At 40.8% G+C, this 27,474-nt stretch overlaps 1 protein-coding gene across 30 annotated transcripts in view; it reads right to left on the reverse strand.

Moving 5' to 3' along the window:
• Window positions 1-27,474, reverse strand: part of RBFOX1 (RNA binding fox-1 homolog 1) — an 845,440-nt gene that overhangs the window by 129,239 nt on the left and 688,727 nt on the right. For 13 of the 30 annotated variants that reach the window (XR_015300685.1, XM_086941213.1, XM_086941205.1 and 10 more), the window contains exon 10: window positions 25,415-25,457. The exons of the other annotated variants lie outside the window; for them this stretch is intronic. Coding sequence is in view for 12 of the 13 variants with exons in the window: in XM_086941213.1 (XP_086797339.1) it covers window positions 25,415-25,457 (43 nt within the window). In the remaining variant the exon portion in view is untranslated. The remainder of the gene's footprint in view (window positions 1-25,414; window positions 25,458-27,474) is intronic. 30 annotated transcript variants of the gene reach the window in all.

The raw sequence follows: 27,474 nt of genomic DNA on the forward strand, positions 1-27,474 counted from the left end.
TTCTCTTTAAGGGCATGTAATGGGAGGCTTCAGGGTGATAACCGAGGTCAAACAACTTATAGAGGCCTAGGTCACGCATCAGTTATTGACTATATCTTAGTCAGTATTGCACTGTGGCAAAAAATCTTAGACTTCTGTGTTATTGAGCATACAGAAGGTGACCACAATCCATTAGTTGTTCTGATGGATCTCTGCATGCTAGAAGTAGAGCAGGGTATGGACAGTTTTCCGAGTAGGGAAATAAGAATTGTAGATGGAGGTAGACGCATATGCTGGGCCACCATCAAACAATCTGGGGATAATATGGCAAAATTATATGAAATAATAATCCCTTTTCTCGAAAAAGCTAGCAAAGTTCAAGGGAATTCTTCTGCAGGCGGCGACTTGGGTTAACTCCATCAGGAACTAGTTACTTCACTCCAGGCTTTTTTTATGCCACAAAGCCTCCTAAGCACAAATGTTTGTGCGATAGGAGCCCTTGGTATAACAGGGGATGTTGGAAAGCGAAGTGTGAATTGCTTGTGGCTCTTAAACAAGGAAACAGGATATGCATTGTAGAGGCTAGGCATGCCTATAAACGAATCATTTTTAACTCAAAATCGGAGTGGAAAGTAGAACGTTGGCAGGCAATTAAGTCTGCCCTTGTAGCGAAAGACTCGTGGACCTTCTGGAACCTAGTTCACATGGGGAAACCAGAGGGCAAGTCTACTATTGATTTAAACATTTCAGAGGAAGTATGGCGCCTGTATTTTAAAGACTTGTACTCAAACCTAACATCTGAGGCAAGTGAACCCCCGCTAAGCCTTTTAACTCCAGACCCCTCGTGGTGTATACCACCATGTACAACAGCTGAGGTCAAGACTGCTTTAATCAAGCTTGAGATGAATAAAGCACCCGGCCTAGATAAGATACCTGGTGACCTTTTCAGAGAAGAACAGGTGGTATGGATACCCTGTCTTTCATAATTATTTAATGCAATCTTTCAGGGACTATTTTTAACCTGTATGTGGATGGGAGCGGAGATTATCCCTATCATTAAAAAGGGATCCCCGCTGGAACCTGCTAACTATAGGCCTATTAGCCTTATTGATGTATCACAAAAAATCTATGCAAGGGTTCAACTTCAACGTCTGCAGGACTGGATTGGCGACAATAACATTTTGACTACGCTTCAAGCGGGATTTTGAACTAGAACATCGACAATAGATCAACTATTTAGGCTCCAGACATTGCACTGGAAGCAACTTGTCCTGGAAGGGGGTAGTCTGTATCTAACTTTCGTAGACCTGAAATCAGTATTTGATATGGTGGACCGGTACCAACTATGGAGTATGAATTTGAATTTGAAGGGATTTATATAGCGCTCGTACACCTGGCGGTTTCTTGGCGCTAACCTGGCAACTGCTACTCGGCGAGTAGGAGAGGGGGAAAGTCAAGAATTCAAGATGGGAAGGCTTGGGTGAAGAGGAAGGTCTTGAGGTCTCTACGAAAGAGGGGGTACTGAGTGCAGGATCTGAGAGAAATTGGGAGAGAGTTCCAAAAGGCTGGACGCGCTGTAGCAAACTTATAGTATATTGCTGGATATGGGGGTTCCGCCTTACTTATGCTATCAGCTAAAAAGACTCCATGATGGGACTTTCGCAAGAGTCCTATATGGCAAGAATGGCCAGCTGACGGCTCCGTTCCTGGTTGTAAAGGGGGTAAGGCAGGGTTGTGTACTCGCCCGACCCTCTTTTCCCTCTTCCTTAATGGCTTGATAGAAGATATCCTTGCCATTAAGGATATAGACCCTCCGAAACTAGGCTCCCAAAGATTTCCCGCTCTTATGTTTGCGGACAACACCCTGTTGCTCTCAAAGTCAGCTATGGGTATGCAGCGGGTGTTAAACCAGTTTGTCCAGTTCTGTAAGAAAAGGAACCTAGTTATTAACATCAATAAGACTAAGTATATGGTCTTTAATGCCAGCACCATTAATTGCCCTATTCTGATGATGGAGGGTAGACCCCTTGAAAGGGTACCCATCTTTGATTATATGGGTTTATCTTTGAATGACAAAATGGGGTGGGATCCCCAGCAGGCCAGAGCTAATCTAAAATTAACACCGGCCGTGGGGGGTATTTTAAAGGTTCAAAAAAATTGTGTTTTAAAAATGATAAACCCTCCTCTAGAAATTTACAAAGTTCAAGCAAGGTCAGCATCATTATACGGGGCAGAACTATGGGGGCACACCGCATCGAATGATTTAACAATTACTGAAAATAACTTTATCAGGCAAATCTTGAGCCTTCCTAGAAATACACTTTAGTGCCTTTAAGACTGGACATAAAATATTCGGCAAATTGCGGATGCAATTGCCTCCCGCCCATTACTTTACTGGCGGAGGCTATGGAGCACCCCAGAGCTGACTAACTACTGTGATGAACTAAAGGTGGTTATGGCAACCCTGGGGGCATGGAGAATTCCCTGGCTATCCTACATAAGACACTCCTTTAGCCAGAAGGGATTGGATAGCCTTGGGTCCAACCCGGAGGAATCTTGTCAAGCTATCTCTAAGAAAACCTTGGCGAATATGATAAAGGAGCATAATTTAATGAAATTGCCCCAATCCCTAAATACCTCAAGCCTATCGTATGCCTTTTTGGATATTAAGTCATTGTTTAGGTATGAAGAGGTGATAGATCTTATTTAACCTTCATTGGCTAAGAGATTGTACCTCCAATTTAGGTATGGAACTTTACCGCTCAATGCAATCACAGATAAGTGGGCGAGAGGTCCTACTCTCCCTTGCCCTTGTTGCCTAAAGGAAGAGGAAACTGCTACTCATGTTATCCTCTTTTGTGGGGTGTACAAGGTAATCAGGAAGAATTGGATTATCCAATTGAGTAACAATATGGGCATTAGGAATTATCGTGTCTTCTATAGGATCTTAAGGTCAGACACTGACCCAGTTATTGTGACTGCTGTAGCCAAGTTTTTGTTTTCAATGTGGAATACTCGTAGGAAGCTGCTCCCTAAAGTATAGAGCTTTAGCATTATTTAGTTTAGCTCAAGTTGCAGACCTCTGTTATTTCTAGCAGTGTTGGGTTGCAACATGTTTATGAGATAAGTAGACTAAGGGGAATTTTAATGATTTTTAAATTTTACATTTTATATTTAATTCAAATTTGTATATACTACCTACTTTTACAAATCTTTTCCCATGACGATGAATTTGAAAAATTATGAATTCCATTGATAACGAGATGAGTGTATATTTTTGCTCCTATTACAATATTTTGAAACTGATGTGTAAATTACATGTGATTTTATGGTTTAACCAAACCGAAATAAAGTTTTTTTGAATGATTATGTCAATGATTTCAAACTCTGGTTTAATTGAGGTCAATATAGAACTTTATGTACCTAAACATGGCAATTGTCTAGTAATGGGTTGCATGCATGTAGATTAAGTATGAATGTCCATAAGAGCACATGACGTGAAGATTAAAGTGTCGCTAAGATTAATTGGCAAAACACAAATGTCTGTTTTAGCCCACCAGACATTCCCAAGATTAACTCAAAAAAAGATTGGAGGGTTGTGAACCTATCCAGGTCCTATAGTGCGTAAATGAAGTGGAGTGTGGAGCTCTTTTAGATGTGCAACAATGGAATAGAAGTACAGACCTCATTTTGGGTGCATGTCACATGGCATGAAGCTGTAATACTAAAATGGGTGCATTGAATGTTAATATTGTTGTCGGAAAGAAAAAATCTAGAGGGGAGGCAAGATGGCGGCTGTGTAGACGGCCGGAGCAGCTCGATCGAGGAGGTGTGCCATGAGCAGCTGATAGACCCCGTAACTGCTTTACCGATCGGTTTGTAAAAAGCATGATACCGACAAAATTGGTGTGAGTACGAGAATATGACCCTCTGAGTACGCTGAGTACGCCGAGGAAAAGACGTGTGCTGAGGCTGAAACGAGGAAAAGAAACGCCGTATGAAATTGACGTGCTGTCAGCCGCTGAAGCGGCTTCTGCTAGACGCACTGCAGGTAACGGGGAGATTGAGAGGCGGGCCGGCAGCAGGACTCCTGACGGAGGCGGAGGCAGCTGAGTTCGTGGAATCCGCCTTCAGCAGACGGGCGGTGCGGAGCATTCAGTTCAAACGGAGCCGGCAGCGGAGCAGGAAAACCCGCGTAGCGGAGCAACGTCAAGCCGATACACAAGTGAGCTGTCAGGCGAGCCCGGCACAAAGTGAAGTGGAGGAGAAACAATACACCCTGGAGGGTCCCCTGGGCTTGAGAGTGGAGGAAGATACTAACAGCGGTTGTATCTTAGGCGGTAAGGAGCAGTTTGGTTTGAAAGAAAGGAGGAGGGAAATTATGGCTCCAAAAATGAACGCCAGCGCCAAAGCGGCAGCCAGAAGGAAGGCTGCAGCCGAATTAGCAGAATCACTAATAGACCTTGAGGGCAACAAAAAGAAGAAACAAGGCTCCCCATCTCTAAAAAAATCAATACTTCAGCAAGGGGCATGTAAATCAAACTCAGATTCCCAGGGTACAACACCAATCTCAGATATATTTCAGAGAGTGAGTAAAAATAAAGACTCCAAGGATGTGAAGGCTGACTCAACTCAGACCCAGTCGCAGACTGTACAAAGGCTTGATGTAGGGTCTCCTGGCGACACAGAAGGGGGTTTATCTGAACAACCTAACACCGCTGGAATTATAGAGGGGGAAGAGCAGCAGGGGGAGGCTCCTGGAAACGATCGCTTGGACAATGTCTCAGCAACACCCCATGTACCAGAAGAGATCCTGGAGGATGATACCGGGGAGTCATGGAGGTAAAAAAGAAGCCCCGAGTGAAGCATTCTTCTCTGTATCAGAGGGCGGAGAATGGTCAGATGATGAAGAGGACAGTTTGGAACAAGAAGGCAGTGAATTAGACTCTGGCAGTGATGTGGAACAAGATGGAGGCAGCCCTCCGAATACAGCGGTAAAAACTTTATTGAGATCAAGAAAGCATAGCCAGAAGAAGGAGCAACCGCTGTTTAGTACTGCCACAGAAGGTTCAGGTGGGGAATCCGCTCAAATGTCCCTTCTGGAGGTCATTCATCAGGAGATTTTAGCCCACCGAGAGGAAGCAAGACAGGGGAGTCGCAAGTCCCAGGCAGCAGTTAGAAAAATACAAGGGGCAGTAAGGAAACTGACAAAGGTTTGTGTGAACTTGGGAGAACGGGTTACCAATCTGGAAGATAGAATCGTCTCTACTGAAGCTGATTCAGCGGCAGCTTCTGATAAGGTTGACATGCATGCAAAGCAGCTAACTGATATGCAATGGAAGCTTGAGTCGTTGGAAAACAGATCGCGGCAAAACAACCTACGTATTCTGGGAATCCCTGAAGGGTCTGAGGGGTCAGATGTGAAAGCATTTGTCGTAAAACTTTTTGAACATGCCTTTTTGGATTTAAAAGACTGGGATTTTGACAGGGAGGTTCAGAGAGCTCATCGTACCCCTGCCAATATCCATAAAAACATAAAACAGAATGACAAGCCTAGAGCGATCTTAATTTTTTTGGGTAACTTCAATCTGAGGCAAGCAATCTCCGAGCGGGCGAGACCGGATAAACAAAAGGCAGTTGATGGGTACACGTTTTTTGTCCGCCCTGACTTTTGCCATATTACGGTTGATAGACGGTGGAGACTGCGGCAGATGATTAAACCGTTTCAGGACAAGGGCATGCAGGCATATTTGATTAACCCAGCTCAGTTGAAAATAATCAAAGATGGAAAAACATTCTATTTTTCCTCTGAGATCAAGGCAAAAGAATTTCTCATGTCATAGTACCTTAGGAACTTTGTAAAATGGTCAAATGGCCAAAAGTATGCTTAAAACATGGGTTCCATACATCGGTGAGATTGTTATTGGTTATTATGGCAATTGGTGTTTGAAGTGAAACTATAAGGTAGGGGGTCACAAAACAAAAAAAAAAAAAAGAAATCAAAATCTTAATAAAATGAATGTAATTAAGAAACAAAAGGTGGGGAAAATGGTCACAGGTTTTTCCTCCTCGATCCGAGCTGTAAACCATCACGTGCACAGACCATCGGTCTGAGCGCCTCTGGGCAAGGGGGGTTGAAGTCTAGCTCCAGGCTGGAGCTGGGTAAGGGGAGGGTGGGAGTGCAGAGGGAGGGGTGGGGGAGGAGAGGGAAGGGAAGAAAACTTTGGAAAAGCACGAGATGGAAAGGATATGGTTTATGATGGATATCAGACACGTGGTGAAATGTCAATTTAGGAATTCCAAATATTGTAACAATGTCAGATATTAGGATATGTACTATTAATGCAGGGGGGTTAAATGATTGGAGGAAACGGCAGAGATTGAGTTATTTGGTAAGATCTAATAATATAGATATAGTTTGCATCCAGGAAACCCATATTCCCTGGAATAAAAGAAAGTTGTTGGAGATATCTGGGTATACCTTGATTGGATGTTCATCGCAATCATCAATGTTTAGAGGGGTGGCTATTTTAGCTAAAAATAACGTGTGTGGGGTGAAGCGTAGTAAAACTGATGGCTCTGGCCAATGGGTATTAGTTGAAATGAATCTTGGCTTCACGCTGTGTACAATATACGGTCCTAATGAGGATGACCCAATGGTATATGACAAGTTAGAGGAAGAGTTGGCGAACTGGGCTAACCCGGTGATAGTATGCGGCGATATGAATATATCCGCAGATTGGCAATGGGGGAGTAATTATACATGTCGGAAACGAAAAGTCAATAGGGCTGTAAACGCCCTGATTCAGTCTCATGGTTTGGTAGAGGTATGGGGGGAAAAAGTTCCAGGTGACCGTGGCTATACATATTTTTCCCATCCGGCACAGAAATATTCTAAGTTAGATTACTTCTTTGTTACGGAGGGGGAAATCGGCAAGGTTAATATCACTAAATTACCAAGAATAATATCTGACCACAACCCCCTAATTTTGGCGTATAAAGTCCCTAAGGTACAGAGGAAAACATCTAAATGGACCTTTGAAAGGAAAATATTAAATGATGAAAGGTTCGTAACACACATTAAAAATAGGGCAAAAGAGTTTTTCGACCGTAACAGATACAGTGCCTCCAGAAATGGAGTTTGGGAATCCTTTAAAGCTGCATTAAGGGGGGAGATGATCAGTTATGCAGTAAAGTTAAGAAAAGAGGATAAAAGCAAGACGGAGAAACTCATCTCAGATCTAGCAGAAACAGAGAGGTGTCATATTGAGGAAATAGCCTTAGGTAAGGATAGTGGGGAGACGGTTAGCAATATGGCTCGGGTTAAGGGTGAAATTTTAAAAATAATCACACAGAAGGAGATAGCTGAATATCAAACACAAAGAGCAAAGAGATATGAGACTGGAGAACAAGCTGGTAGAGCTCTAGCGCTCCGCATCAGGCAAGAATCGAACCGTAATAGAATTAGAAAGATTAAATACAATGGGAGTGAATATACAGACCCAAAATCTATAATGGATGTTTTCCAAGACTTTTATCAAAAATTATATGATCAAGAGCCAGGGGTAGCACCATATATACAAGATCAGTCTCCGTCAACCCCAACGCTGAAAGAGGATGATAGGGCTAGGCTAGAACTGGATATAACCGCCGAGGAGATAAAGGCCGCTCTGAATGAACTGGCAGCAGGTAAAGCGGCGGGTCCAGACGGTCTACCATTAGAGGTATATAGGGTGTTGGAAGATGAAATTCTTCCCATGTTTGAAGATCTCTTTAATGGAATAATATGGTCAGGTATTATCCCAGATACTTGGAAACAGACCAATATCGTCATATTTCATAAAAAGGGCAAACCAGAAGAGAACCCAGGATCGTACCGTCCGATATCATTAATAAACACTGATGCTAAACTGTACTCTAAAGTCTGGGCAAACAGATTAGGAAGGATCATTAGCCAACTCGTCTCACCATGGCAGCATGGTTTCGTCCCAGGGAGAGGTACCACGGAACATACAGCAAGGGCAATTTCACTATTCGATGCAGTTAATGCTACGGGTGGAGATATGGCTATGATACTTTTAGATGCCAAGAAGGCTTTTGACCGTGTGGTCTGGGACTACATGTGGGAGGTATTGGTTAGAAGAGGCTTTGGAGAAAAATGCAGGAAAGCCATCAAAGCAATGTACATGGATCCAGTTGCAAGAATCACTACAATGGGTTTTCAATCAGATGAGGTAGTGATTAGAAGAGGCACCCGTCTGGGGTGTCCATGCTCACCCATACTTTTTCATTGTACATTGACCCGCTAATCAGGAAGATTCTTGCCTCTGAAAAAATACCCCCGGTTGTATCTCATGGTCACACCACCAAGTTATTGGCCTATGCGGATGACTTGGCAATTGTTACTACTAACCCGCAAGTGGCAATGCAGGAATTAAGCAGATTGGCTCAGGAGTTTGGGAACTGTTCAGGGTACAAACTCAATACTGAAAAAACTATAATAATCTGTTCTACTAACATTCAGAAAAGGGATCAAAGGTATGTGGACTCCGCGGTCTATTTAGGAATTAAAATGAATGCAAATGTAGGAAAAATCAATCAAGAAAACTATGGGCCTTTATTAGCTACAATCGATAAAGAATTAAGAAGGATTGATGTACTACATTTGTCTCTGATTGGGAGGGTCAATTTGTTGAAAATGTCAATGTTCCCCAAGCTATTGTATTTATTCCGTGCCATCCCGCTCTTAATTGATGAAGGTTTGATGAAAAAGATGGAGGCAGTGTTTTCACAATTCCTATGGCAATATGGCAAAGTTAGAAAATAGTTAGCCCGACTTTCTGCACCGTTGGAGGGAGGTGGGTTATCTGCTCCTAATTTACGGTTATACCATTGGGTCTGCTTAATATTACGTATGAACCTTCTATTGGATTATGATGTTCCTGAAGCATTGCATGATACCCATAGAATCCCCACAATTTATGAGCTGGTACTGGGTGAAAAGGCCAGGGGGATCCTAACACGTGAAATTAATGTCTTGCATTTTAAGAAGAGTAGAAGTAAAGTGTTGCTATCTGCATGGGGGACATGGAAGGCGGTGTTGAAATTTCTTAAGATTCCTAAGATTAATGGTACAATCGATCTTTGGAATTCAAGACCATTTCTACATCTTGGACAAAATAGGAATAGCAGCTTTTGGAAGAGGTTGGGCATTAGATGTCTAGGGGACGTCATGGATAAAGACGATATCCTAGGGTTTGAGGCCCTGCAACAAAAATTCGGTATCCCCTCGAATCACTGGCTGTTATACAAACAGATAGAACAATCAGTGAAGGCATTAAGACCTAGAGTGCTTATTCAGGAGCAAAACCCACTGGTGCACTATATAATGAGCGGGGGCAAAAAGATTAAAATAGGTTATAATTATTTGTTACATGGATTGGAAGAGGATATCAGACAAGTAGAAAATGCCTGGGCTGTAAGATTAGGAGACCCCGACATTGATGTGGATTATGCTCTGGCATTAAATAGGAAAATATTAAGAGCGACCAATCTGAAGGCACAGCACTATAAGATGATTTTTAATCTTTACTACACCCCTGCTAAGCTGTTTCAATGGGGTAAAAGGGATACAGGTAGCTGTCCAAGGTGTAATCAAGGTCCTGCAGATCTAATCCATATGTTCTACTCATGCCAGAATCTCAACCCCGTCCTGAAAGAAATGGAGAAGTTTTTATCGGGGTTGTTAGAGCGTCAAATTTCTTTATCTCCAACAGTTGTTCTGATTGGCAGGGATGAAAATCTTAAGGTTGAACAGGAAGCCGAAGCCTTTATTTTTCTATGTGTTGCTGTTCTTAGAATTCTAATTGCTGTGGCCTGGAAAGATCCGATAGCTCCCACATTTCAGATGTGGCTTACTAGGTTGCTAGGGACCCATAATATCGAAGAATGTTTATATAAATTTAAGGGTAAGAGAAGGAAAGAATTTGGTAAAAAGATATGGGCTCCGCTAAGCAACTGGAGGAAAATAAGATGATCGAAGAGTGTCACTATACTACTTATTATGATTTTTAATGCAAGGTCATGCAATGCTGCCAATTTATGTTTAAGTCATCTGGACTGTGTTTTGCAAAGTGGCTGGGAAAGAATTACCCCTTCTATCTGTGAATATTGTTTTAATCCCTTTTGCTTAAAATTTTGGTATGTCTGTGGCACCGGCTGATATCTGTAATATGTACATTTGTATCTGTTTTTTTTCTGATCCATCTCAATAATAAAAAATTTAAAAAAAAAAGAATGTTAATATTGTTGTCTTCATTTTCACTAGGACGCCGGTCCAAAGCCCCCCTAATGGAAGGAGGAAGCCATAACAGTCCAGTGGTCAATATTTTGCTTGGCCAATATTGATCTAATGGGTTTGGGAGTTTATGTCAATACTGTGTACTGTATGTATGTGTGTGCTGTGACTAATAGTGGATTTTATGAGGAGAATTTGTATTTTTTTCAAAAAGAAAAAGTTGAGTCAGTTGTCATGATGATTTCAAGAGTGTTAGACGTTTATGTTGTTGCCCTAGCTTTTTACATGTAGTGGTCTTAGAGACTGATAAACAAACAAACAACAAGAACCTGATTAAGTATCAGTCAGGATGTTGGGTATTTTGTTCATTAACTATGTCAACTTTGTCATTTATTCGCCTGCGCTAAATCAACATTTCTACAGGGAATGGATGTGCTTGTCATACTACCAAAAGGAGAGCAATCAATAATAATGGAATGAAATGTACTATTAATTTGTTGTGACTATAAATGGTAATTTTGGAGGAAATTCTGGATCAAAGCCTAGCACCACCTCTTTTCTCTGTTACTGTTATCTAAACTGCTTAATATTTGGAGTTCCAGTCATGGTGTCTCCCTGTTCCTCACAGTACTCGTGTGCTTGGAAGTGGAACAGATACATACACTAACACACAGTATATGCATATCTGTGAGTATTAATCAACAATGTATGCTCTAGGCAGAGCTAAACTACTTAAGCAGTAGCTCTTCTCCAAAACATTTTTCAGGTGGATCTGCTCCATAAAATATGTTACCTATCATATATTATGTTACATTATCTTGTATTTCATTATGTGTTATTATGTTATTTGATGTCATTATGCTATAAAGTATTTTTATTAGTATAATGCTCCCAAAGGACAAACTCAGTGTTCTCCAGAATGTGCATTTATTGTCAGAACAGGAGTGTTTTAGATATATTTGTTTGTTTCCGAGGACTAGTTCAGAGATTTCCATGATCTTGTCATTAGAGAGTCAACATCAAAGATTGCTTGACCTCTCATTTGCTTCAGTCTGCTTCTTTTAGCTGGGAGTGTTTTTTCCATGGACTTCATGCTCATTGTTTAATCTGAATGCTCAATTCTCTTTCAGAATTGTTGTTGTCATTATGAGTACTTCCTCTGACTGATACAAAGTATTTTCACCAGTATGATCCACTTATCTATAAATCAAGGCCAATGGAGCAGGAATAGCTTGACATGCCTAACTGTATTCTTTGTAAGCAGTTAGTGTTATCTTAGTCTGTAGTTTTCCGGATATAATAGGCGTAGCTGATGGAGTGTTGCTGTACTCTGTGTTTGAAATTATCACAGTTCCATATTAACCTAAAAGGGTGGGTATAGCCTTCAAAGTTTATTTCAAAATAATATGTGGAACACTTCTCAATTGCAATGTCTGGATTATGAAAAAACGTTAACCAGTGTTGGTGTAGATCCTAGTTATTTCATAGGTAGTAAACGGAACAGTATTTTGAAAAGCTTCAATTGCTTCAATTTAGAGTTAGGATTTGTTGGTCAATATGTTTTCTTCACTACGGGATTTTGCTATTGAACAAGCCCATTCTTTGTTCTACTACTTTCCCCATTTTCTTTGTTTTAGTGTTGGTCTACAAATAGTGAATATTAAGTAAGGGTCTACTCCAGTAAGTAGTGTCATAATTTTTTTGAAAATAACAGGATAGAACATCAGGAACAATTGGCATCTTCTCCGGCTGCTCTTTAACTCCCAACATCCCCACGTTACCCCCAACTTCACCTCAATCACCATTTCACATTCAAACTCCGTCATACACTCCTGCATTCCATTTCCTAACTACCAACACCCTGCATGTTTTATCAAGCTGCCACACATTTCCTTTCTTTCAACCAAATTACTTTCAGTTCCCTCCCCTACTAACAAACAGAATACCAGCATATACTTAACCCAATAAATCCTGCAAAACTAATTATATACCAAATTTCAGTAATCCACAGAATCCTAGATACACTGTATAAGACCTTAAAGTATAACCTACAACTAAGTAAACAAAGTTTCCTGGCTTAATACATAATTCTTGTAATGAACTGTAATCTACATACACTTGCACCATCATCTCTCACCATCATGCTAACTTGCTCCTTGTTTCTTAGTCCAGACAATTCATCTGCAAAATTGAGTAACTCCTTATTACAGACATCCAGAAATGCATTGTCCTCCCCAATATCATCCTCTCTACTGCTTCCCTTAATGTTATCTTAGCAATTTCTTAAGCGCACGTATACCCTGAGGTGTCTTGGTGCTGTCGACATCTGAGCAGGAAGGAGCCTAGTTGATAAAGAGACACGTTTTTAGCGGGGAACATCCTTTACAACACGGATTTTACTTCGAAAGGCTTTCACAACGTGTCTGTTACAACGCAAGTCGTAACCACAACTTGCGCTGGAGGGCGCTAGAGGATTAAGAATAGTATATTTACTATTCCAACACTGTTCCTAGTGTCCACGGGGATTGGTGTTAGAATAGTAAATTATACTATTCTCAATCCGCGCCCCCAACGCAAGTAGTGGTAACGACTTGCGTTGTAAGGGACGCGTTGTTAAAGCATGCGTTGTTATGGTACGCGTCGTAACGTTGTAAATCCGTTTTTAGCTCATTTCTGAAGGCGATGAGGGTGGGCAGAGCTCTGATGTGGGATTGCAGGCTGTTCCAAAGATTAGTAGGTCTGACAACAAAATGTCTGCCTCCCCTACAGTTTGTAAAATCTAGGAGTGGTCATGAGGTTCACCCCTAGTGGTCACAGCTGCCTACCAGGTGTGTATATCTGAAAGGAATCTTTCAAAAGCGCAGAGCTAATATTGTACAATGCCTTGTAGGCTATGCACAGAGCCTCAAATGTGATGCTTCTTCTTACAGGAAGCCAGTGCAACTGCCGAACTTCTTTGGTTACCAAATTGAATTTAGGGGTCTCCGTGAGAATCCTGGCTGGCGCCTTCTGCACCATCTGGAGCTTATTATGGTTCTTTCCCTGCATATTATCATAAAGTCAGTTGCAGTAATCCAGCTAAGAAAGGATCAGTGCTGTGGTTACTGACTTTATCGCCTCCACTGGTTTAAAAGGGAAGAGTTGTTTTAATCATTCTTTGCAGGTAAAAACAGGAGGAGATCAAAGAGTTAACTTGAGGTTTGAACTTTAACTTTTCATCTATTATCACACCGAGATTGTTTGCTTTTGTAGCTGGGATAGGGAGAGATCCCAGTTCTTCCGGCCACCAGCTAGATGACCAGAGAGGCAATTGTTACCAAACAGATTCACCTCTGGTTTACTTGAGTTGAGTTTAAGGCAGTGTCCGGACATCCAAGAGCTGATAGCCAGCACACCATCATGGAAAATGGCTGAGACCGGAGTACCGTATTTGAAAATGTACAGAACAATTTGGGGAGTCATCAGCATAGAAAGTTAACACAAGGCCAAAGGATTGGACTAGGAGAACCAACTCAGCAACATAAATGTTGAACAGAGTTGGGCAGATAGATGAGCCCTGCAGAACCCCACAGGGGAGAGAGAAAGTAGCTGATTTAAAGTGGCCCAGCACTAGTGATTGTGATATATCAGTAAGAAAAGATGCCAGCAGGGATTTAGCCCTAATCTTAATGCCCAATGGTGCGGTTGATCAACATCCCATGGTCAACGATATCAAATGCTGCTGATAGGTCAAGGAGAATAAGTGCTGCAGCGCCAACTCTGTCGAGTGCAACTCTTATCTCTTCTGTGGGGTTAATCAGTTCTGTCTAGGTACTGTGTCCAGAACAGAAATTAAATTGTGTCTCATCCAGCAATTGGTTATCTTGAATATATTGTGTGAGCTGGCTATTCATCACTTTTTCAGAGAGTTGGCGGGCAGAGGTAGGCACAAAATGGGCCGGTAATTGCTGGGGTCAACTGTGTTTAGATTTGGTTTCTTTAAAAGCATAAGAATGGAGGCCCTTTACCACTGAGTGGGGAAACTCCTGAAATAAGAGTATTGAAGATGATTGCCAGATCTGCACCTATCAAGTCTAGGAAACGATTCAGAACCATGGGGCGGCACGGGTCAGAAGGTAAGCCAGACTTGACTTAGCCTTGCTCGCCATGGTGGCTTTCACAATCTGTTACACCTTTCTACCTGACCATTTGCTCTGGATGGTATTGTAGTTGGTTTTATTCCTGATGCCAATAAGAATTCCTTCATCCTTCCCAAAAGAAATTGCACCCCATTAACGTTTACAGCTCTTCCAGGAATACCTTCTCTCACAAAGATATCCTTCATTAACTTAATCTGCACATACGTAGTAACACTTCCTACCATTTGTACTTCTGCTATTTTGACAAATAGTCAACAAGAAGAAAAGCATATGATTCCTTCTCTGATAAAGTTGAAAAAGGTCCCCTTTTAACTTCCTTCATGGTCCATCCAATATCTCCACCCTTCAACTGCCACCATGCCAGTATCATTTTTCATTGATTTTATCCATTCCTCCTCAGTCACAGCTTAACCTTGAACTGAAAATCCTTCAACAGAATTTTCAAATGCAACTGCCACCTCACATTCAACATCAACATCCTCATCACCTTGTCAACCTTTCAATGGTAATAAGGATAACCCCTCTGCTTGTCCATTCAACTTGCCAGGAACAGATTTGACAACATAGTGGTAAGCATGTCGTTTAGAAGCTAATCTAGCTTATTTTAATGACATAGATCAACCCCACCCGGTGCTAAAAGATGCACCAACAGTTTGTGCTCTATAGCCCAGGTACATGCAAATAATTCTCTTTCAATTACAGAATAATTTACTTCACCTTGTTTAAGAGCCTGTGAAACATACGTAACAACACATTCTTCTTGTTTATTTTTCTTCGCTAACACTGCTCCTAATCCATACCCACTTGCATTCACTACAACCACACAATTTCCGCGACTCACAAATGGTTTTAAATATAGACCTTTTGTGATTTCCTTTATTAACAATTCATAGCATTGTTTCTGTTCATGATTCCACACAAAGTTTGCATTCTTTTTGAGTAACTTTCTCATAATTTAAACTTTACTAGATTAATTCTGTATCAATCAAGCACACAATTCACCCCAACCTAGAAAATATCTTAACTGATCTTTGTCAGTAGGAATAGGAGCATCAACAATTGCTTTTACATAATAATGCTTTGGAGTGATATCACCACACAAGATCTTATGACCTAAATAACCCAACTCAGATGTCCCAAATTTACATTTAGACACCTTTACTGACAATCCCACATTTTGTAATGGAGTTAAAACTATTTGGAGGGTTCCACTATGTGTTTTCACATCTTTACCAAAAAATAAAATGTCATCTTGAAATACTCTAGCCCCATCCATGTCCTTCAGTATTTCATTAATCAATCACGGGAACACAGCTGAAACACTAGCTAGTCCAAATTTCATTCTCTTATATTAGTACATCCCTTCTAGAGAAATACATACACTAAAATGTCTAGAGGTTTTCTCCAGCTCCACTTGATGGAATGCTCTTGTTAAATCAGTGGTGGAAAAAACAATCTGAAAATTGAATTAGTTTGATAATATCCTTTGCACATATATCTTGCAGCATGTCCTTCACACTTGTCCTATATGACAGAGGCACATTCTGTACCTTCTGCCATATTCATATTACATTGTCACGTATTGCAATTTTATGTTTGTAGCCTTTGAACTTGCCCAATGCACCACTAAATACATCCTTGAAATTCATTTGCAATTTAGCGTGCCTTTCATTGTTGCATTCACTTATCTCAATAGCGTACTCAGGAGGTTCAGCCCTAGAATACAAATGTATCCCCAGCTCTTCTTGATGAGGCCATCCCAATATTGCTATCCTTTTTTCTCAAACAAAATTACCACATGTTCTTCTTCCTTTAAACTTCATGCCAGACCAGAATTCCTCCTTCAATTCAATTTTATGACTAGAATAACATCCTAGTTGTACCTTGGCGGCCTTAAGTGGTCTCTACTTCCACAATTTCACTTATAGAGCATAACAAATAATTATGCACCATGTACACAAATCCACCATCACTTCCACAAATTTACTATCCATGGTCATTGTACACTTTGGCAACCTCTTACAGTTATCCTTAGTTCAAACCTTATCACACTGTACACACAATACCATGCCATCCTTCAAATCCTACTCACCATCTTAGGCTAGGCAACAACATTTATGCCCCTCCTTTACTGGTCCCTACGCACACAAACAAAATGACCCTTCTTTTTGTACTTGTTCACACCTTATCAATCGCTGGGCAAAATTTTTGCATTAGCCAAAAGACTGAAACTATCATGCCTATAACAACTAAATATATTTTTCCGTCTTATAGGTTCATTATTTCTTAGATCGTGCTCATTTTGTGTGCTACTCTGTTTGTCAGTTTTCTCAACACTCATATTAATTTTTAATAGTACACACTGATATCATAGTACAAATTACATAACACTAAGAAGTAGTTTCTTAAGTTTATTGCAAATAACAGGAAGGAGAGTCAGGAACAATTGGCACCTCCTCCAGTAGTGTTTCAACTGCCAACTGCCCTGTTTCACCCAACATCACCTCACTCACCATTCCACATTCCAGCCCATGTCACACACTCCTGCATTCCATCTTCCTGCTACCACACACCTTACATTTTCTATCAAGCCCTACCACAGGACTTCTGACATTAATGTTGTTTAGTAGATATTAATTAATCTTTTATACCTTTAGCAGTCTTTTACCTTTGAGGGAATTTGATCATTCTAATACATCCCTAGCTCCTATCAATTTGAAATCAGACTTCATTTTCTGTCAGTGTTACACATTTATGTGCATTATGTTTGCTCTTGAAATATATTAATATTAATTATCTCTCCCCCAGTAGTTTCAGTTTACCAATATATAGACATTGGATCACTAAACACACTCTCCTACTACAGTATACATCAAAGTGCACTTTGAATCATTGTTGCATTGATGCATTGCTAAAGTAAGGTTCAATCTACCATATTAAGCAGATGGCAAATTCTTAAAAACTCTTTTGAGATGCCTCTTTCTATTTAGCAAATTGACAAAACATAAACATCTATCTTCTGTCCCTTCATGCTTTCTCATATTCTATTTTTTCGTTTGGTATCTATGTAATATACTACTGTTAATTGTACTTGTAACGCGCACGACTACTCATGAGTGTCCCGGCGCGATGACTTAAGGGGGAGCAGAGAACTAACAGATAGAAAGATGCGTTTTGAGACTTTTCCTAAAAGCCGCCAGATCTTTAATAGTGCGAAGAGCCAGGGGAAGGGCATTCCATGCTACCGCCCCCTTCCAGGACAGAGACCTGCCAACCTGCCTCTGAAATTGAAAACAGGGAACCATTGTTGATCAGAGAGATGCCAATCGCAACAGTCTAGAGGGCATGTAGAAAGCAAAATTCTTTTGCAGATAAGATGGACCATGAAGGGCGTGATGGGCTAGGACCAGCGATTTGAACTTCACCCGTTCCGCCACAGGCAGCCGGTGAAGTGAGCTCAGATGATGCTGCATGCTATGTCCGGCAGAGATGCCCAACAGAAGTCTAGCTGCCGAGTTCTGGACAACCTGCAACTTTTTGATTAGGTAAGCAGGAATACAATGAAAAGAGCATTGGCATAGTCCAGCCGAGACAGGATGAGGGCACATGTGACGTTTCTCTTGCTGCCTGCAACAAGAGAGGAAAAAATGTCCTCAAAGACTTGAGCAGGCCAAAGCAGGTCCCAGTTATCTTCGAAATGTGAACCGAGAAGGAGAGACCCTCATCAAACCAGACCCCCAGGTTCTTTGTAGGCTTCCCAAAAGAGGATGGCATGGGGAGGTCAGGTGGCCACAAAGTCTTCCTAAACCTAGGTGGGAATTTGCCAAAAAGCAAAATATCCGATGAACTAGAGTGACCGGATTGTCATCCCTGTCCCATGTGAAGAGTAACTGGGTATCATCAGCATACGCCATCACCTTTGCCCCCAAACTCTCAGCCAGATAGACCAGTGAGGTCACATAGATATTAAAAAGAAGGGGACTGAGAGAAGACCCATGAGGGACTCCTGTTGTAACAGCCTGATAAAAAGAGGCCGAAGGGGGTAGCCAGATCTGCTGGGCCAGACCCTCAAGAAAGGACCTAAGCCAGTTCCAGGCTGACCCTGACACATCTATCCTGGCCAAACGCGAGAGAAGAAGAAAGTGGGGAACAGTATCGAACGCCGCCGAGAGGTCAAGCAAAATCAATGCTGCCCTCCCGCCGGCATCCAGGGACTCCCGAATGGTATCCACCAGCACGGATTACGTGCTATGACTGCACAGAACCAAGACTGAGCGGGATGCTGCAGACCCTCACTTTCGTCAAAATCCATAATTTGTTTAGTTATAACCTTCTTACACACCTAGGCCAGACCTGGTAGGAGAGAAATAGGCCTGTAATTACCAGGGCTGAGTGGGTCTAGTGAAGGCTTTTTTAGTAGTACTATGTTACCTAGTAGCCTGTTGAGACATCTGTTGAGACAGCTGATATATATGGACAAGAGCCTCAAATATGTGGAAGGGTCATATTAGAACTAACTGGGTTTAAAGGATGAGTCCACATCCAATGTTCCTCTTTTACACTTCCTGGTTTTGCAGTTCTTCACAGAGCTCTAATCTTAAGACTGTAATCATTAAAGGTTTCTTGAAATGGAGGACAATGAATGTTGTTCTCATGTTTGGTGTTCCTAGGTCTAGGCATCCTGAAATGTCAGTGATCTGCCTTCATTTTTAAGTTACCTGATGATTTTTTTCATAGATCACGTGCAAGCAGGGCAACTGTAAATTTCTGGCCTGATGTGGTTTCGAGAGACCAAGTGTGTGGAGCAAAGACAGATCAGAGCCTGCAATCCAAGAATTGAATATGAAATAATATTTACTGAACCCACTCATCATCATCCAAACTTGTGGTCTAATCCTGCACCATAAAGAGGGAATGAAACTACAATTTAATACCAGTAACATTTTTCTTGTCACTGTCAGTTTTTTAAAATTGAAAATGCTTAAGATACCTTTGAGCACAGAGAGAAATGTTAATGTTAAGTTAATGTATGTGAAGATTCACAGGCCAATCAATGAGAGTAAAATGTTAGAAACAGATCTGAATTTAATAAAATAGAAAATTAATGCTACTTAGGAAGGAATGTCTGCTACATAAATGTAATTTGCAGTTGCCCAGCTTAAACTAAAACAGGTAAGCATTAAGGGCATTTCAAGAGGGAAATAACTTATAATTCATATTTGACTTGCACAATGATAAGATTTTGTTATGAATTCAGAGTAGGCTTACTTTTGATATGGGTATGTATCTCAGAAATCCTCTTGTGCTATTTATTTTTCTTTATTGACTAATGGCAATATTCTGAGAATATAATAATGTTTGAAGTGACAGATGAACAATTATTCTGTTAGTCTACATTATCCAATGTTCCTTTCTGACAATGAATAATGTTTATAACAACAAAAGTGATGGATGGAATTCTTACTAAAGTCTGAGCCACTAGCAACTGTCCATGATTTTTGATTGTTTGTGTAAGTTGGTGAAATAAAGCCTTAGTGAGTTTGAGAATATGACAGACACACTAATGGATAAAATGCTCTCAAAAGTAAAGAACAATGTGCCTCAATACTAACTTATATTGTCTGGCCAATATGTTACCTGATTGGTCATTCAACTAAATTGTGAATTGATTATCTGATTTATTGTTGCTTGGTGAGCCTTTCCTCCTATTTAATCTAACCAGTATATTCTCATACTCACAGTTATCGCATAGTTGCTTATATCATTCATCAGTAATTTATGGTATTATTCACCTGTTGACCGGAAGCTAACAAATACAACAGCTTTTCATATGGGTCCCCTATGCATAAATCTTGGCGTATGTAGCCTACCAAAGGTGTTTGGGGGCTTCTAGATAGTGAAGGCATATTTCTTCATAAAGAAGACTCAGTTGTTGGGAGGTATTCTCCTTGGAATCTGATGCAAGGTGCCATTCCAAGTGGGGGGCATGTGCTTCCAATTGGTAATATGAAAGGAGCGGGCATGCTCCTGTGCCCTATTACGTCCCTCAGCAAATCCCCATATAGTCACCTTGCTAGCAGCTCATAGGGTGCTAATCTGCATGACCGAGCCCTTGTTGCAGCGGAAATAAGCTTGAAGTTCAGCAGTAAGAGTTTGAACAAAAGCATCATCCTGAAGGTACCAGGCATGAAGATGCCACATATGGTGCTGGTTGGACATAGAGGGTCCGAGATAAGGAGAAGAGGGTAATGATCCAAAATCCCATGAGAAAGAATTTGAATTTGTGTGATACCTCGGCATTGTGAAGTGGGTAAAAAGACAAGATCTCTTAGTGAGTATGTTTGATAGGCTACAGAGGTATGTGTGAATTGATGTTTTCTCAGGTGCCATGCCCTCAAGCCATCACAGAGGCCAAGATTGGGGGCCCAGCCTGTAAGAAGATGTGCACTGGCACTTCTAGAGATGGTGAGAGACCCAGTGGTATTGAGCTTTTGGTAGGGCACTGCATTAAAGTCACCTCCAATCAATGAATGACCCTGTGGAAAGTTCAAATGGAGTTTGGAGAGATCTCAGAGGTAGGTGCCAAGGTATGCAGGTTGTGCATACACGCTCATTAAAGTAATAGCCTGGCTGTCCAGTCTTGCTCTCAGGGTGAGGAAGCAACCCTGCGTGTCGTGTATTGCATGGGAAATAGAGAAGGGGAAGGGGAAGGGATGTCCTAGAAGGATAGCTACTCCTCTAGATCCAAATCTATACCCTGCATGGAAGACCCTATCATAATCCTTACATAACAGGAAGGGGCAACATTACCCCAAAAGGTGGGTTTCTTGAAGTAGAAGTGCCTCAGGGAGATGGCGTGTGCAACAGTGAAAACCGTGCATGACATGGATTCCAGCAGGAAGCTTTTGCTTGGCCTCCGTTTAAGAGTGACGTCTCTGCTGCACCTCACAAGAGTAGTCAGGAAAGAAGAGAGCTTTGGTATCACCACACTGGAGTTCCTTCCTAAGGATAGCATCTCTATCTCTATAATTAAGTATGCAAGAGATTATTGGCTTAAGGGAGCCTCCGGTGAGGCTTGGAGGTCAGCTCTTGATGGGCTCTCTCTATTGTAAACCAGGAGGACAAGTGTTTGGAGGGCACCCAGTATTTAATCCAGTGCTCTAAATAGTCAGTGATCTATTGAGGTTCAGCACTCTCCGTACCTTCAGGGATGCTGATTATGTGCACATGATTGCGCCTGAAGAGATTCATGGCATCTTAGGTGTGTCTATGGAAATGTTGTCCTCAACTGTTGAGATCTGGGATACAGCTTCTGTAATGCATGTGGTGGCCTTTAGAAGATCTTGGTGCAGTAGCCAACATCATTCACATTTTTCTGATTTTTGTCTCTACTGCAGCCTGTGCTGTCTGGATAGCTTGAAGGATGGTTGTGAGCTTGCTGGATGGAGAGGCAGATTTATCGCCCTCAGAAATTCCTAATGGCCCGATGGTCATCCAGTAGTGCATTGGTCTATGTGGGTTTGCGTGTGGCAGAACCGGTGGGCCTATCCTTACCCAACATGGCGAGACCCCAGGTCTTCCAAGCCCCATGATGAAGAGGACTCAGCCCACTTGCCACGAGGTTGCAGCAGCATGAGCAGCTGACCCTGTGGATGTGACAGTTGTTGGCTGCAGCAGGTAGGAGGTGTAGGTGGAAATCTGGTTAGAAACCAGGTATCGCTGGAGGCCACTTCGTAAGGGTGCCAAGAGTCCTAACTTTCTGGCAGAGTACCTGAGCATGGAACTCAGGGAACACCCTGGTAGTGCGACCATCTGCAGGATGAATAAATGATCACCTGGGTAATCTGGGTTTAACAACATTTCTAAAAATCATTCTTGTGATGTTTGTAGAAAAATCTAAAGTGCGCGAAGAATTAGATTTTCACGAATTTATAAAATGTTGTAAAAATTGAATTTTTGTATTGGTCTTAGCCCAAGCTACAAAACAGCCTTCACACATTTTCATTACACCATGGAGCATGGCCATGTAGATTACCTAATTAACTTTACTGGTACACCCCTAGTACTGTCCTTACTATGGTTTGCACGGTAATTTTACCATCTTAATGTCACAACTTATTATGGAATTTGTATAAATGATATTTGGAAAAAGCAGATAAGCTATAATGGTTATGGGTTATGATATTTAACCTATAATATCCCAAAATAATTGACTTAATTAAAAAAAAACTAAAAGTATGATTTCAATAGTTATGACTACAATCATGCAAATATACTCCTACAATGAGGCTAAGCAAAGTGCTATTCTTAAACTTATATCATTTTTTCACTCTGAGCCTAAACATAACCCAACAATAACCCTATGTCGAGCCGTAATTCTGACCCCAACCTATAATTAAATGTGGCCTTGTTTATAAGTTCACTACTAACTTTACTAACTGAAAAAATCATCAGGTTTCCAAAATTCTCCACTCCTGCTTCCCACAAATCATTGCAAGGTTTGGAAAACCCTTGGTTCAAATGTTGAGCCTATGCTGGCTGGTATCACACTTTGAAAAATGGCAGTCTGGCCACCATATTATGCAGACCAAGCAGTCATTTAATTTTTTTAATTGTGCTCACACAAAAGATGTAAAGGAGCATTCCTCCTTTCACTTGATACGGAAAAGCATTCATTAGAGCGGGCTGGAAAATGATGATAGCAAAATGTGGATGGACACACTGTACACAACACCATAGGCAAGGTGAGCAGCCTGTAGACTACTAACAAAGAGATACAAAGAGGCACGAGGCAGTGCTGCCCAATATTGACATTGCTTTTCGGCCTCCAACTGGAACCCCTACTAAAAAAGATCAGAATGAGATAATCCAGGACATACCATTCTGGGGAGCAACCAATAAGGTGTCATCCTTCACAAACTGTGTCTTGCCCTCACTCCCCCCAGAGATCTCTTCAAGAGCTGACTAAATTGCTAGACAAATATCAGCAGGTTGAAGGCCTCAAAATTAAGGAAATCGTTAGGCCTCATATTAGTAGGGGCATCAATCGTTACCCAGCTCACTACAGCATGAGACCCATTTTGAGGGGATCCCTGATAGGGCTCACCGGAAGTAACTTCAAGCTCCCTTCTAAGATGATGACATCCCTCACGTTATTTTTGTGCTCTCATGCTCTTTATGGCTCAGCAGGATAATGACCCTTAAACTGACTATCCTCTCTAAATTCTTGTACATGTTCCAAAAACATCCACCAATGCTAACGAAACATGTGCTGTCCCATTACAAGATATCGGTGATAGCTTTACCTGGAGGGATAGGGTGTCTTTTGTTATTGTTTTAAATTTGGTGGTAATGCTTGCCAAAGTGTTGTAAGTTACATAACCCAGTAAATGTTATAGAAATTAAACAGCTCCCATTGTGGGGATAGGAGGTCTTTTTTTCCAAACAATCTGAAACACACACCTATCATACATTGTCCTCTGCCAGAAAACATTTTACATTTCATTTCTATCCCATAACCCCCAATGTTAGTTAGATGTTTCCTCAGACCCCTGGTTAACACTCATTCATATATATTAGTAAGCACAGCATTGTCAACAGTTACTCAGGCCTCTATACAGCTGTTTGAAGCATTTAATACATACACTGTTCTTCATCTTTATATTGGCTATGACTTTTTGAAAAGTCAGTTTAATAAAAGATAGATCATTTCTAGTTTTTAGCAAAGATACACTAAGATTAGAGCAAAAGGTTTCTAAACGCTCTCATGTACCTAGGCTACCCCATTAGATTTACTCACACAACATTCTTATTCATGCATGTCTAAATAACCCCATAAGGATTCAAACAAGGGTAGTGGAAACATATGACTGGCAATGGGTACCCCAGCTGATTTAAACCAGCATTTCTACTGCAAATTCCTGCTGATAATGAAACACTTATTTATAACATCTCTCTAAACCCTCACCTCATCTCTGAGAACTCTGTTAATTGACACTCTCTCCCACATCTTTTGCAACACTTATACCTGGACATGGTAGCAGTAATTTAGATACTAGAAAGTTATGGTAATACACTAATACTCAGTGAGTCTCCACACGTGTCTTATTTTCAAGTCCCCCATGACACACCTTGGAAGACCTGTTATCGTAGCTTATACTTAATTACAACAATATACTCTACTCAAGATTGAATACTTTTTGAATTGGGCAAAAAAGTGCACAAGCGTAATATACAACTGCAAACAGAAATCACAATTACACCTGGAAATAAGTTAGTGAATTAGGATTGTAATAACTTTTGTATGAGCCTGTGCATGTTTTTTTTTCTAAACAGTGATCATAACAGGATATGTCACTGATAAGCTTTTTATTGTTGTATCATTGTGAATATTTTTAATTTTAAATCACTGTCATTTCTGATTAACTTAGGATTCCTTTAGATTTCTAAACGTCATTTTAGAAAATTACCACCTTAGCAGCGTATTAATACTTCATTTTTAAGCTGTAATTATTCATGGTACAGTCCAACCACTTTAAAATGGCATATATTCCGAAAACAAGTACTTCCGTTAATTTCATGTACATATTTTCTTAAATGTTATATTGTTTGTAGTGTTCTCCGATATGCTGCAGTTAAGCATGCAGGTATTTGCTTAAACACAGCTTGGTGTGACATTGCAGTGCAGAATATTTACCCCATAAAAAAGAACTAAGAATGCCAGGTGTCTTTGGAGTTCATAGACCATGACAGTGATACACATGCAGCATCCAAGCAGGCATGTTCCATTTGTGATTGGTTTTAAGACTAGGGAGTATCATAAAATACAAAAAAAATATTTATAAATCTCCCCGGTTCACTTCAACTCAGGCCAACTGTATGCTTTGTGAAAAATGACCCATCCCTCCTCCCCTAAATTAAATAAAGGATGTTAGTATAATTCCACTGCAAACCACATTCAGTGTAATGAGTATTTTTTGTATCAATCCATTCTTCATACCTGTGTTAATTTAGTGCCATACACTGGCTCTTGGTACACTACTCTATAAGGAAACAGAAATGCAATAAATTAAATAAAAAAGAAACATAAAATAATGATAAATAAAAGTAAATTATTCATGATTCCTGAAAAGTGATTCACTTGCAGGTTTTCTTTCATTATATCACATCAAATTATAAGACTATACTGGTGCAAATGTTTCCCCAGCTTCCTTCCTTTTTATAGGCAGGCCAGAACAAATGGCATTGCATGCTGATAACGGGAAATGATCAACTAGCTTTATTTTAGAAGTTAACTCTCACCCTGGCAATTCAGCTACTGAATACTATATGCTAGGACAAATGGAAACCAATGCAAAGCATGGGAGGCAGATGTTTTTGTAAAACAATCAAAGGGTGGAGAATTGTATCATTCTTTATGACGTCCCTTTACTGCGAAAATTCACTTCTAGCTTCCATAGTGACAGCAATACAAGAGTACAAGGCTTTGCATATTTTAATAATAACTGCTGAAAGGTAGTGCCTGCGAAATAGCTACATTACGAAAAGCACATTGAAAAAAGAGTGCAGTACAATTAAACAGGGCAGGATTTAGCCCAAAATATTCTTAGACTTGTGTTATGACTAGTAAACAAGAAAATATAATGATAAGATGAATGGGTGTCTACCTTGCAAGTACAATATAGCCTGAGCTACAGTAAATCAACTACGCAGACGACCTGCAGTTGGTTTTTGTGCTAAACTCCCACAATGCTGCTGAGGAATTTCGAGCCACCATGTCTTTCATCCAGAGGTGGATGTCCCTAAACCATCTTAAGTTAAATCCGGGAAAAACGGAGCTCATTCTTCCTGGGAAGAGTGAGATCAGCTGGAGTCCTAGCTTCTGGCCATCGGACATGGGCTCGCCTCCAAAAAAATCCCGCACAGTGAAAAGCTTGGGAGTGACTCTTAGTGAGGATCTTACCTTGGTGAGCCAAGTCGGAATTGTGGTCTCCTCGGGCTTTTTTCAATTGAGGAAGATCAGAAAAATAGCACATCTTCTTACAGGCCTGGCCTTAATACAGACAGTCAGTGCTCTGGTCCTGTCCCATATCGATTTCTCCAATGGCCTCTATTTGGGGGCGCCTATTGGCCAACTTAAAAGACTGCAGTACCTGCAAAATCAAGCTGCGAGACTTATCTATAAAACTCCTAAGTGGGAATCGATTAGACATGGACTAGAGACTCTGCACTGGCTGCCTGTGGAACAGAGAGCCACTTTTAAGGTGGGTTGCATTGTGTTCAAGGCTCTGGAGGGTAAGGGCCCCATGTTCCTTAGATCACTACTGCGCAAATATACACCTTCGCGCAGTTTGAGATCAATCCACAAAGATCTACTTGAGGTCCCTCGTTTCAAAAAGAAACGTCAAGGGGGCAGCAGCTTTCAATTCTTAGCCTCCTCCTTGTGGAATTCCCTCCCCTTGACTCTGCGACATAGCAAGGATCTCCTTGCTTTTAGGAAGGCATTTAAAACTCTTCTTTTTTCCCAGGCCTACTGTAAAAAATAATTGTTTTTCTTTTATGCACTGTTATGTTTGTTTCTCTCACCAGCGCCAAGAAGCCCCAGGGCGTATGCGCGCTTAACAAGTAATAAATAACATAACATAACATAACATAACATAACAGGTATTCAATAAGCTGCTTTCATGTTCATCCATTTAAAATAATCAATATTTCACTGCGTTATTTTGACGAAAACAATGATTAGTTTCATCCAAATGAACAAGGTGGCATTTACTGACTACTATGTTCGGAATATATCCATTGAAAGCTTAGATAATTTTCATCTTCCAATATTCTATTCTATGTCATATGTAGTGCTGCTGCACCTGAAGGTTTTAAGGCACTGTATATAGTAATGCCTATTTACATAATTTAAGGCAAAGATACCGTGTAATGCTTAGGCTGGGTAAAAGATCAACATACGGGGACAGAAGTGAGAGGTAATGCTTGTGATTAATTAAATGCACGGATCTTATGATCATAAGGGTCAATTTTAAGACGATGATTGGTTGCTAATGA

This window comes from Lissotriton vulgaris, chromosome 10 (assembly GCF_964263255.1).
Source record: "Lissotriton vulgaris chromosome 10, aLisVul1.2, whole genome shotgun sequence".
NCBI lineage: Eukaryota > Metazoa > Chordata > Amphibia > Caudata > Salamandridae > Lissotriton > Lissotriton vulgaris.